At 38.3% G+C, this 13,652-nt stretch overlaps 1 protein-coding gene across 2 annotated transcripts in view; it reads right to left on the bottom strand.

The window, feature by feature from the left end:
* tanc1a (tetratricopeptide repeat, ankyrin repeat and coiled-coil containing 1a) overlaps positions 1 to 13,652 on the bottom strand; it is a 175,321-nt gene that overhangs the window by 69,949 nt on the left and 91,720 nt on the right. For both annotated transcript variants that reach the window (XM_072261989.1, XM_072261990.1), the window contains 4 exons: positions 13,371 to 13,493; positions 10,959 to 11,240; positions 3,806 to 3,957; positions 735 to 966 (listed from right to left, as the gene is read on the bottom strand). In XM_072261989.1, coding sequence (XP_072118090.1) covers positions 735 to 966; positions 3,806 to 3,957; positions 10,959 to 11,240; positions 13,371 to 13,493 — 789 coding nt within the window. The remainder of the gene's footprint in view (positions 1 to 734; positions 967 to 3,805; positions 3,958 to 10,958; positions 11,241 to 13,370; positions 13,494 to 13,652) is intronic.

The raw sequence follows: 13,652 nt of genomic DNA, 5'->3' as shown, positions 1-13,652 counted from the left end.
CCTTGTCCCTGGCAGGAGAGTTAGGGAATAATTGATGGGCATGTAACTGAGAACAGGTTACAGCAAAATAAGTGGAGGATTGAAATAATCTGAGAACCAGCAAAGACATGATGGGCTGATTGGCCACATGTGTCATAGGGAAATATGTGGAATATATATATGCACAAGTTTGTCTTAAGAGTACCCCATGAAATGCCCTATCAGCTGTTTTAATGTTTCATTTTTAAAACGTTTAACATACCCTAGATCAAAGTTCAAAGTAAAGTTATTATCAAAGTACACATATGGCACAATATACAACCCTAACACTCATTTTCTTACAGGCATACTCAATAAATCCAATTACCATAACAGAATCAATGAAAGACCACACCAACAGGGCGGACACAAACAAATGTTATTAGCTTAAGACCATAAGATATAGGAGCAGAATTAGGCTATTTGGCACATCGAGTCTGCTCCGCCATTTCCTCATGGCTGATCCGTTTTCCCTCTCAGCCCCAACCTCCTGCCTTCCCTCCACATCCCTTCATGCTCTGAGTAATCAAGAATCTACCAACCTCTGCCTTAAATATACCCAATGATTTTGGCCTCCACAGCCATCTGTGGCAACGAATTCCACAGATTTCAAACAAACTTGTTAAATAATCTCCTGTTACACAAAAGTTCAGCAAATTTTTTTTTTTTTTTTTTTACACACTTTGTCAACCATTATAGTAAAAAAAAGACCTTACCCTTCATCAGGTTTTCAAGTGGATCCAAAATACCTCTCTGAAATGCAGCAATCGGATCTTGGACACAAGAACGCAAACTGAGCACATTCTGAAGGTGTGATTCCTTCACCAGCAATTCACGGAAGGCTGTTAATTGAGGTGCACGACAAAGTAAAGCTGCTATACTGTGGACAAATTCTGGTACGAGGCAGGTATAAGTATTGTCAGCCTGGCAATAGTGATATGCAACAACCTGTTAAAAAAAAACACAATTTCAACTTACCAAGGTTTTTGGCTCTTAATGGCTAAACGGGAGTATTTTATAAAGATGTTCTGCCTTCTAAAATACACATTCATCTTATAATTGTGTTAAGCATTCAATTCCCACTGTTTTCTCTGGTTCTCCTGCTGTAAATCTCACTTTCTGTGACTGATAAACTGTTCTTCCCTTTCCCGAATAAGTGTGCATAAAGAGGTAAGCCTGCTAACAACATTAACAAACGGGCAGTGAAAAATGACTGTTCTAATTAGCACAACAGCAAAGCAATCAGAGCAAGTTGTGAAGCAACTACCACTGGCAAGTTTGAGGCCAGGAAGATTTGAGAGAGTGGAAAACAGGTGGGTTTCAAATATTCAAAGTGAGGAAACACACAGCTAATCGTGGATAAAGCATCCTTCCTCGGCCAATGTAATGGAATTGTAGAATTGCAAAACAATTGATTTTGCAGTCCAAGGTCAGAGCAAACAATATAATCTGCAAAATACACTTCCTGGCAGTCAAAAATTAACTCTCACGTCAATTACTATCTAGCTCCAGGGCACTACAGTCAGAAAAATATACAAAGATTTTACAAGATAACATTTGACAAGTACTTTAACTGTCCCCAACTATAAATCAGCTAATGTTTCAATCCACAAATCTACTCCAACTGAATTGTGACACCTGATCCTTTAGTGGTTACAACCAGCATTGTCACCCTGCTAACTCTAGGCAGTAGAGGAAAAACACAAAAATTGCAAAGATAATCTGTAACAGAAAGGGAGATCAGACTTAGAATTTTCTGGAATAATAGTCTCAAGGTAATAAAGGTTTCATCAGATCAGTAAGGTTGAAATGGGGTAATAACATGGATAGGAATAGTGATCTCAGAGACAAATATTACAGCAAGATTGCATAAAGTATGGCTCAATTTCTTTGGTTTTATTAGGGAGAGGCATGTAGTTACCAGGAGGCAATCAGCAACTAAGAAAGAGTTGGGAAGCAAAAATACCTGCCTTTCTCATGTTTGTTTTAGTAACAGTGAACTTCATACCTTGAATTTGACTAGTTGCAAAAATTATTAAAAAGGAATAGTTACTGACAATTTATAAGATTATAGATACAATCCTGAGGTTCATTTTCTTGCAGACATTAGCAGTAAATACAAGAAACGTCATAAAATCACTGAAAGACCATCCCCAACAAAATGTACAACCAACATGCAAACAACAACAAATTCTGCAAAAGCAAAAATGAAAATGAAATAATAACAATAATAAATAAATTAGCAATAAATATTGAGAACATGAGATGAAGAGTCCTTGAAAATGAGTTCATAGTTCTGGAAACAGTTCATTGATGGGACAAGTGAAGTTGAGTGAAGTTATCCCCTCTGATTCTAAAGCCTGATGGTTGAGGAGTAATAACTCTTCCTGAATCTGGAGGTGTGGGTCCTTTAGATAGCATAACTGATCTTTGCAAACTTCTAAGAAAGCAGAGCCACTGCCGTGCTTTCTTTGTAATGGCACTCACCTGTTGGACCCAGGACAGATCCTCTGAAATGATAACACCAAGGAACTTAAAGTTACTGACCCACTCCACCTTTGATTTCCCAATGAGAACAAGCTCATGGGCCTCTGCCTTCCTCCCCCTATGGTCAATAATCATCTCGTTGGTCTTGCTGACAAGTGAATGAAAGGTTCCTGTTGTGGCATGAGTCAGACAGATTTTCAATCTCCCCCTTATTTGCTGGTTCTTCACCATCTATGATACGGCCAACTACAGTGGTGTTGGCAGCAAAAATTTTGTTGTCTGCCTGCAGAATATTCAGCTGGAATGAAAATGCCTTATTGATGAAAAGCGCAGCAGTGCCCTCAGACCAGGTAAGGCAATGGAAAGGAACGACTCAGCTGCGACTGCCAACCCAATTGACACAGCACTGTCACACCAAAACTTACTGCTCCACTGCAGTGAGTAGCTAGAGACAAAAATGGACAAAATCTGTTTCTGTTGCATTTTCTTTCTATTTACTTATCGCCACATAAATTCTGTAAGAGCAATAATATTCCATCTCAAGTCTTCAATTAGAGATTTGTGAACTTTACAAGGGTAAATTTCTGTTATCCAAATGTCCTTAATGTGGGGGGTTGCCTATATGCAATGAGGGCTGCAGAATCATACTTCACTTAATGAAGTGCCAATACTGTAGAATTACCAAAAACTAACAGGATATGTCAAAATTACAGGGATACGACTAAGATCACTATCAGGGAGTGGCAGGGAAATTTTGAATTTGTGTGGAAAGGACAAATCAAGCAAAAGTTTGACAATCTTTCCTAATGAATGTTCTTCCCAATCTATTGATGATTTCATTACTTTAGTTTAAAACTGTGTTTACCTTTTTAATTCGAAAATTCATTTACTTTCATAAAAAACAGGAGTTAATTTATTCTTTGCAGTACTTTGGTGACTTATTAATATAGTGAGTTACAAACACAGTATTCAATGGACATTCTATAACACCACTAAGACTCAACTTTCATTGAAGAATGGGATAGAATCGTGAAGTGTGTTTCCTAGAACACTGGGAAAGATTATGCAGTTTAAGAGAAAGGAATATTTTACATCTCTCACTGCAAACTAATAAGCAAAAAATGGCAGCTTCTTGTTGCAAACTTGATCCTTCTTTCTCATAACATAAATAGATTGAAACTGCTATTGCATAATTCTAACTACTTTAAGGTTTTGAGAAAACCCAATATATTTGCACTCTTTCTGAAAAGACAACAAAAGCAAATATTTCTGCATCATATAGTACAAATCTGTAGTTCACCTCTGCTCCAAGTCTTTTCAAAGCTTCTTCCCTTTGTCTTTGTAACTCAGATGTTCCAGAATAACTCTCACTGCCCAATGGGACAGAACAATGAAACGAAGAGGAGATTTGGAGTGGTTGGTTCTGCTGATGGTCCTGTTGTGGGTCTACGTCTATTAATGATGAAAGTAGATCAATTGTTATTTTTAAATAATATGATAAGAATTATATTAATAAGAATATTTAAACAACACACACAAAATGCTAGAGGAGCTCAGCAGGTCAGACATCATCTATGAAGGGGAATAAACAATCAATATTTTGGGCTGAGACCCTTCATCAGCACTCTCCTGCTGAGTTCCTCTAGCACTTTGTGAGTGGTGCTCAAGTTTTCCCCCATCTGCAGAATCTCTTGTGTCTATGATCTACCTCATGTCTCCCTGACTCCACAAAAAAAAGACCCAAGCGTCCAAACGTCACTAGCAAATATGACCTTGCATTCTGAACAATTACCCTTTAATGTGAATTTAATTTGGGTTATTAAGTGGCCAGATATGCTGAAAAAATAAAGATTTGTCAGCAATCTTCTTACAATCTAGATTTTAAAGAGAGGGACACACGTCTACTCTTGCTTGAATTGCCCTACATTTGGCTGATTATGACACAAATCTGAATATATGTGTCCTGATTTGATCAGCTGATCGATGTGATGTCACACCCTTGCTCAATATACGTATATCAGATCACGTAGGCAGGGCAGTAAAAAAGTGTTGGAAAAAAATCATCTTTGGGCATTTGTGAAGTCAGAGAATCTCAAAAATGTATCACACAAAAAGTGCGAATTTGGTCTACAGTGTCCATGTTAGCTGATAAAGTTACATAATCTAATTCCACCACACTGCACCAGCTTGCACTTTCAGCAATTTCTTAGACCATAAGATATATGAGCAGATTTAGGCATTTGGCACATCAAGTCTGCTCTGCCGTTTCATCATGGCTGAACCAATTTTCCTCTCAGACCCAATCTCCTGATTTCTCCCCATATCCATTCATGCTCTGACCAATCAAGAATCTATCAATCTCTGCCTTAAATATACATAAAGACTTCATCTCTATAGCTGCCTACGGCAAAGTATTCTGCAGATTCATCACCCTCTGACTAAAGAAATCCCTCCTCATCTCCATTCTAAATGGATACTCCTCTATTCTGAGGCTGTGTCTTCTGGTCTTAGACTCTCCCACCATAGAAAATATCCTCTCCACACCCACTCTATCAAACCCCTTTCACCATTTGATAGGTTTCATTTCTTCTGAATTCTAGTGAATACAGGCTCAGAGCCATCAAACGCTCTTCATATGACAAGCCATTCAATCCAGGAATCATTTTCATGAACCTGTTTTGAACTCCCTCCAATAACAGCACATCCTCTCTTTGAAAAGAGGCCCAAAACTGCTCACAATACTCCAAGAGAGGCCTCCCCAGTGCTTTAGAGTCTCAACATTACTTCCTTGCTTTTATATTCTAGTCCTCTGGAAATGAAAGCTAACATTGCATTTGCCTTCCTCACCACAGACTCAACCTGCAAATTAATCTTCAAGAAATCCTGCACAAGGACTCCCAAGTCCCTTTGCACCTCAGTTTTTTGTATTTTCGTGCCATTTAGAAAACAGTCAACCCTTTCATTTCATCTACCAAAGTACATGACCATACACTTCCGAACACTGTATTTCATCGCAAACACGAGGAATTCTGCAGATGCTGGAAATTCAAGCAACACACATCAAAGTTGCTAGTGAATGCAGCAGGCCAGGCAGCATCTCTAGGAAGAGGTACAGTCGACGTTTCAGGCCGAGACCCTTCGTCAAGACTAACTGAAGGAAGAGTGAGTAAGAGTGTCCCATGATCCTCTCGTATCCCTTTTGCCAATCACCTGTCCAGCTCTTGGCTCCATCTCTCCCCCTCCTGTCTTCTCCTATCATTTTGGATCTCCCCCTCCCCTTCCCACTTTCAAATCTCTTACTAACTCTTCCTTCAGTTAGTCCTGACGAAGGGTCTCGGCCTGAAACGTCGACTGTACCTCTTCCTACAGATGCTGCTTGGCCTGCTGCGTTCACCAGCAACTTTGATGTGTGTTGACTGTATTTCATCTGCCATTTCTTTGCCCATTCTCCAAATCTGCCTGTCCTTCTGTAGCCTAGTTCCTCAAAAATACTTGCCCTCCACCTATCTTCATATGGTCTGCAAACTTTGCATCAAAACCATCAATTCCTTCATCCAAATCACTGACATGTAATGTACAAAGAATCGGTCGCAACAGACCCCTGCGAAACACCACTAGTCACCAGCAGCCAACTATTAAAACAGTCCCTTCATTTCCACTCTTTTCCTCCTGCCAATCAGCCACTGCTTTATTCATGCTAGATTCTTTCCTGTAACACCATGGACTTGCAACTTGTTAAGTAACCTCATGTGTGGCAACTTGTCAAAGGCCTTCCAAAAATCCAAATACACAACATCAAACGATTCTCCTTTGTCTATCCTGCTTGTTATTTCTTCAAAGAATTTCAAGAGTTGTCAGGTAAGATTTTCCCTTGAGGAAACCACACCATGGCCTATTTTATCATGTGCCTCCAAGTACCCTGAGACCTCATCCTTAATAATCAACTCCAACATCTTCCCAACCACTGAAGTCAGACAAAATGGCCTCTCTCCCTTCTTGAAGAGTGGAGTGACATTTGCAATTTTCTCGTCTACCGAACAATTCCAGAATCTAGTGATTCTTGAAAGATCATTACTAATGCTTCCACAATCTCTTCAGCTACCTCTTTCAGATCCCTGGGGTGTACACCATGTGGTCCAGGTGACCTATCTACCTTCAGACCTTTCAGTTTCCCACGAACCTTCTCTCTAGTCATGGTAACTTCACATACTTGGAACATCCACCATACTGCTAGTGTCTCCCACAATGAAGACTGATGCAAAATACTTATTCAGTTCATCTATTTCCTTATTCTCCATTACTACCTCTCCAGCATCATTTTCAGCAATCCAATATCCACTCTCGCCTCTTTTTTTTAACCTCTATGTACCTGAAGAAACTTTTGGTGTCCTCCTTAACATTATTGGCTAGTTTACTTGTATTTCATCTTTATCTTCTTAATGACTTTTTTAATTGCCTTCTGCTGGTTTTTAAAAGCTTCCCAATCCTCTAACTTCCTACTAATTTTTGCTCTATTATATGCTCTCCCTTTGACTTTCATGTTGGTTTTGACTTCTCTTGTTAGCCACAGCTGTGTCATCTTTCCTTTGGATTACTTCTTCCACTTCAGGATGTATATATCCTGTATCTTCTGATTGCTTCCAGAACTCCAGCCATTGCTGTCATGCCTGCCGGTATTCTTTTCCAATCAATTCTGGCAAACTCCTCTCTCATGTCTCTGTAATTCCCTTTACTCCACTGTAATACTAAACATCTGACTTAAGCTTGTCCTTCTCAAATTTCAGGGTGAAATTATGATCACTTGCCCCTTAGGATTCTTCTACCATAAGCTCTCTGATCAATTCTGGTTCATTGCACAACAACCATTCAAGAATAGATGATCTCCTAGTGGGCACAACCATGAGCTGCTCTAGAAAGTTATCTGGTAGGTGCTCTAGAAATTCCCCCTCCTGGAATGCAGCACCAACCTGATATATATACCTGCATATATTGAAGTCCCCCATGACTATTGTAACCTATTAGCATGCATTTTCTATCTCCAGTTGTAATTTGTAATCTTTACTACTGTTTGGGTGTCTGTAGACACTTCCCATCAGGGTCTTTTACCATTGCAGTTCCTTAGCTTTATCTACAATGATTCAACACCTTCCAACCCTATGTCACCTCTTTCTAATGATTTGGTTTCATTTTTTACCAACAGAGCAACACCACTTCCTCTGCATTCCTGCCTGTCCTTACGATGCAATGTGTGTCCTTGGACATTAAGCTCCCAGCTATAATCTTTCAGTCATGATTCAGTGATGCCTACAACATCTGCAAGTTTATCTACCTTATTCCATATACTGAACACATTCAAATTTAACATTTTCAGTCCTGTATTCACCCGTTTTAATTTTGTCTGCCTTTTACATTGTAGTTCATCCTGTTGACTGCAATTTTACAGTATCAACAGCCTCTCCTCGCTATACTTGTCTCTGTTTGTAAACCAGCTACCTTAGCCTGTTGAGTTCCTCCAGCATTTTGTGTGTGTTACCTCATCTTTAGCACTATAATCCACCTTTGCTACAACTTGCACTGAAATACATGCAGCTCAGGACAATAGTCACGCCATGCTCAACCTTTTGATTCCCAACTTGTCTGAAGTTTAACCAACATCTACCTCCACAACCTCTTTGCTAATTGTTCTGGCTCTGGTTCCCATTCCCTTGCAAGTCCAGTTTAGACCCCACCATGCAGCATTAACAAACCTTCCCACTAAGATATTAGTCCCCCTCCCGTTCAGGTGCAAACTATCCTTTCTGTACAGGTCCTACCTTCCCTGGAAGACAGCCCAATGATCCAAAACTCTTATGACCTCCTTCCTACACCAATTCCTTAGCCACGTATTAAACTGTATAATCTTCCTTGTTCTGGCCTCACTAGCAATTTGCACGGGTAGCAATCCTGAGATCACAACCCTGGAGGTCCTGCCCTTTAACTTTGCACCTCACTCCCTATGCAAAACCTCATCACTCATCCTACCCATGTCATTGGTCCCTATATCTCACAAACTATATTTCATCTCAATGGCATAAAAATTTAATTAATGTATAAGACTTTCTGTACCACCAGGATTCAACTATTTCTTTAAAAATAAATTCATGAATAACTAAAGCAACAATGATACATGCTTAGGGGTTCTTTCTCCTCATCCCTGCAAATAAAAATTTAACACATAAAACAAAATAATGTGTTTGGTCAAAAAAGAAATACAAACTCCATTTCCAGAAAAGTTAGGATATTTTCCAAAATGCAATAAAAACAAAAATCTGTGATGTTAATTCACGTGAACCTTTATTTAACTGACAAAAGTACAAAGAAAAGATTTTCAATAATTTTACTGACCAACTTAAATGTATTTTGTAAACATACACAAATTTAGACTTTGATGGCTGCAACACACTCAGCAAAAGTTGGGACAGAGGCATGTTTACCATTGTGTTACATCACCTTTCCTTTTAATAACACTTTTTAATCGTTTTGGAACTGAGTATACTAATTGTAGTAGATTTGCAATTGGAAGTTTTGTCCATTCTTGCTTGATATAAGACTTCAGCTGCTCAACAGTCCGTGGTCTCTGTTGCCTGATTCTCCTCTTCATGATGCGCCATACATTTTCAATAGGAGATAGATCTGGGCTGGCAGCAGGCCAGTCAAGCACATGAACTCTGTGTCTACAAAGCCACGCTGTTGTAGCCTATGCAGAATGTGGTCTGGCATTGTCCTGCTGAAATAAGCATGGATGTCCCGGGAACAGACGTCACCTTGATGGCAACATATGTCTCTCTAAAATCCTAATATACGCCTCAGAGTCAATGGTACCTTCACATACATGCAACTCACCCATGCCGTGGGCACTGATGCACCCCCATACCATCACAGATGCTGGCTTTTGCACCCTTCGCTGATAACAACCTGGATGGTCGTTTTCATCTTTGGCATGGAGAACTCGATGCCCATTTTTTCCGAAAACTAGCTGAAATGTGGACTCATCTGACCACAGCACACGGTTCCACAGTTTTTCCGTCCATCTGAGATGAGCTCGGGCCCAGAGAACTCCCCGGCATTTCTGCAGAGAGTTGATGTATGACTTCCTCCTTGCGTAATACAGTTGCAAGTTGCATTTCTGGATGCAGCGACGGACTGTGTTGAGTGACAATGGTTTTCCAAGATACTCCCCAGCCCAGGTGGCTATAATTGTCACAGTAGCATGACTTTTCTGTGCACTTTTCAATCTTATTTTAACTCTGTCCCAACTTTTGTTGAGTGCGTTGTAGCCATCAAATTCTAGATTTGTGTATATTTACAAAATACAATTAAGTTGGTCAGTAAAACTATTGAAAATCTTTTCTTTGTACTTTTGTCAGTTGAATAAAGATTCATGTGAATTAACATATCACAGATTTTTGTTTTTATTGCATTTTGGAAAATATCCCAACTTTTCTGGAAATGGGGTTTGTATATGGTAATCTAACAGGAAACAAAATTAAGGCATCTTTCAAAGACAAATGTTAGAAGGCGTAAATCATAAACAGCCATTTTTTCATTTAAATATTCTACCAAAAATGTCTGAATATGAATTTAATGTTAGTCTTTTGCTGAAGCTTCCTTACAATCTTTAAAGCTAATTTTATGTGGAAAAAAGGAACAAAGAAAGATATATGTAATATCTCAATTGAAAATACTACAGGAAATACTGAAAGTAATGGGTCAGGCAGCAATTAAGGAATGAGGAATGGAACTAATCTATCAGATCAATGAACTTCCATCAGAAGCAGATAATGTTACAAGCACAGAGGTTTGGAATGACAGAGATGGGAAGAAAGAACAAAAGGAATGGATGGAAGAACAATGAACAGTTAAAAAGAAAGTAATGGTAAAGAGGTAAATCAAGACTCAAAAATATATACTGAGGAGATGTGCAAAATAATTACACCCACTTTCCAAATTTGAACTCAAAATTAAGTACTGAAGGTTATAAAATGCACCACCAGTCAGCTGAGAACTTCAACTATTTTCTGTTTATATTTCAAATAAATATCAGGCATCAGTAGGTATTTTGCATCTGCAACAATCAAATGATATGGTTAACAGGTACGCATCTGTAGACCCCTACTCAAAGCATAAAAAATTGTTTGCTGTCTATTTAAAAGTTGATTTTAATAATACACCCCATTGATTATGAATGCTGCTGTTTCAGGCTTTGCAATAAGACTGCCTCTATTATTTAAACACAACTACATTAAATGACATTAACATAGTGCAGCGCATCTATTTCACTTATATGCAAATACCATTATTCCTCCACCAGCAGGATACTAGAACTTATTCAGCCAAAGTCTTCATTACTTTATTTTTAAGATAGACCTTGGTATACCCCACCATAATTCAACTGATGAAATTAAGGTACCCACTTTTTGAGAACACGTTGGAACTATTTGATGCAATTTGTCTCATACGACCCCCATGACAGCTCAGAGCCACCAGTCTGGAAATAATAGCCGTTTTCCCAAATCCAACATTTCCAGCAATTATTATTCCTTTGTTCCTTGGAGAAGCATCATTTTTAAGATTCTCATCTATCTTCTGGAACAGCCAATCACGACCAATAAATATTGAATCTGTGGTAATGCTTGGCACCTCAAATAATAATGGCTTTAATATAATATCAACTGGCTTGTAGTGAGTAAATCGTGCTAAAAAGAACAAAAAGATTGGATTATTTTTTTCAACTTAGATCTCATTAAATTCATTCAAACATTACTGCAAACTTTTTACTCAGCATATAGTTTTCAAAAAAAAACACCCTAGCAGTAGAAAACCAAAGTTAAATATGTGTTCATCAAGTCTAATTAAGGATAAACAAATGTATTACAAGAAAGAAGAACAAACCACAATTTTTAACTGTTCAGAATTAATAAGTTTATCAGGGAGGCCCATAGGCTCTGGAGATGGGGAGTAAGATTCTGAAGGACAGCTGACCTTCAATATTCTGAGTGAGTGACACAAGAAAGCAAGCTAAAACAAAATCCATCCCCAAATTCTACAAAAAACAGATCAGTCATTAATAAAACATATCACAGTACTTCTTTTGTACTAATGGTGCAAAAATATCACTAATTTTAATCACGTCAAGATATACAGTTGGCCCTCCTTATCCGCGAGGGATTGGTTCCGGGACCCCACACGCTCAAGTGCTTTATTCAACCTGTCTAAATGCGGTGGACCTTAGGACCCAGCGGAACCCCAGACCTTACTTAACCTGTCTCAGTGCTGTGGCCATTAGGACCCGGCGGCGGAGCTCTGAATCCGCAGTGTTTCTGTTCACGAAAATAATCACGGTCGCGATTTAAAATAAAGTGGAAATAATAAAGCAATCGGAAAGAGGTGAAGTGCCATCGGTTATTGGAAAAGCATTAGGCTACAGTCGGTCAACTATCGGAACAATTTTAAAGGATAAAGTGAGAAAAGCCCTGCCCCGATGAAAGCTACAAATATTACTAAGTAACGCAGTGTTTTAATTATTGGGTTTGGGGGTTTTGGATTTTTGATCCTCCACATCAACCCAGCACGGATGGAGAGTGCGCTTGGGAGCGCTCTGTCACTGGATTGAACTCAGGAACTTCCGTTCCTGAGCCCAGCGCTGAAACATGTGTTTCTTAAGTGTTTTATATGCATAGAAAGGTAAGATATATACTATATACTAAGACAAACATTTGACTAACTGATGCTAAATAATACCGGATGTACCTGTTCCGATTTACTTAGTAAGAGAACTTCCGTTTTTTTTCAATCACAATCCACAATAACCTACGCACATCCTCCGGTATACTTTAAATCATCTCTAGATTACTTATAATACCTAATACAATGTAAATACTATGTAAAATAGCTGTTATACTGCATTGTTTAGGGAATAATGACAAGAAAAAAGTCTGTACATGCTCGAACAACAAGTGCTGGAAAAGCACTTCTGGCTTTTCTCGATTCGCAGTTGGTTGAATTCGCGCATGCGGAACTCACGGATAAGGAGGGCTGACTGCATATCTACATTTGGATAAACAAAATCTCTCTATTTCACTCGAACAGAAACATTTATATTCAGTACAGCGAATTGAGAGATAAATTGACATGAACAAAAGCAAAATACAAGAATGGCACATAAAATTGAGGTCATGATTAGCATGTTCAGTTTGTATATAAGAAAACAGACAGAGCTTTCCTTAGGTTATGATTATTTTCAAAATTAGAAAATAAAAGCAAAATATATTTTCTCTGGCAATTGACTCTCATTTGCCTCTGTCAAATCCTGGCAGTATCCCATTCAATTTATCTAAATTTATATACAAGAATATAGCACTCCTTATTACATTCAACTAGTTCTATGCTTATATATTCCAAAGATGTGTTTTCAGAATCTTAAGCTCCTAACACTTTGCTTGAGGAAAGAGGAACTAATGTTATGGGCAACACATAAAAATACCATGTGATGACAGCACTTGAAGAGTTCAAGTTTGAACTACGGCTCAATTGATTCATATCCTCTTCAGAAATAATTGAAGCTTCTAATTTCAGACAATGTTACTAAATTTTAGGAGAAATTAATGTACTTAAGAAAATTACAAATAGCATATACATATCCACATTTCAACTCCAACCAAAAGAACAGAATCATTGTTATATTTCCTTTCAGTTTTTCTTCTGTAACACTCAGCTTTCATAATAATTAAGATTAGAAAATAAGCTTTGTTTAATGTAAAGGACCATACTACAGAATGACTAATCTAAAGGTTAATCTGTTTTCAAAAAGGTGTCACAATCCAAACCTTTTATATTTTGCTGCACCCTTCCTCCAGCGGTGTTATGCCAGGGCATCCTAATAGAGGTACGCAGTGGCGTGTTTCTTTCATCCAAATAATTCAAATCCTCCAACTTTGCTGAGCTAGTTGCTGTGACAATAAAAAGGTTAAACCATGTGATGTCATCATATTTGCTAAACACAGTCATATATCTTTATAAACTATAAGTGTACAATTAACAGATTCTATACCATGTAGCCCAATGGTTAAAATCACAAGTTAATACTTCTAATGTATTTAGTATTCTGA

This window comes from Mobula birostris, chromosome 6 (assembly GCF_030028105.1).
Source record: "Mobula birostris isolate sMobBir1 chromosome 6, sMobBir1.hap1, whole genome shotgun sequence".
Lineage (NCBI taxonomy): Eukaryota > Metazoa > Chordata > Chondrichthyes > Myliobatiformes > Myliobatidae > Mobula > Mobula birostris.
This window is presented reverse-complemented; position numbering and strand designations above follow the sequence as displayed.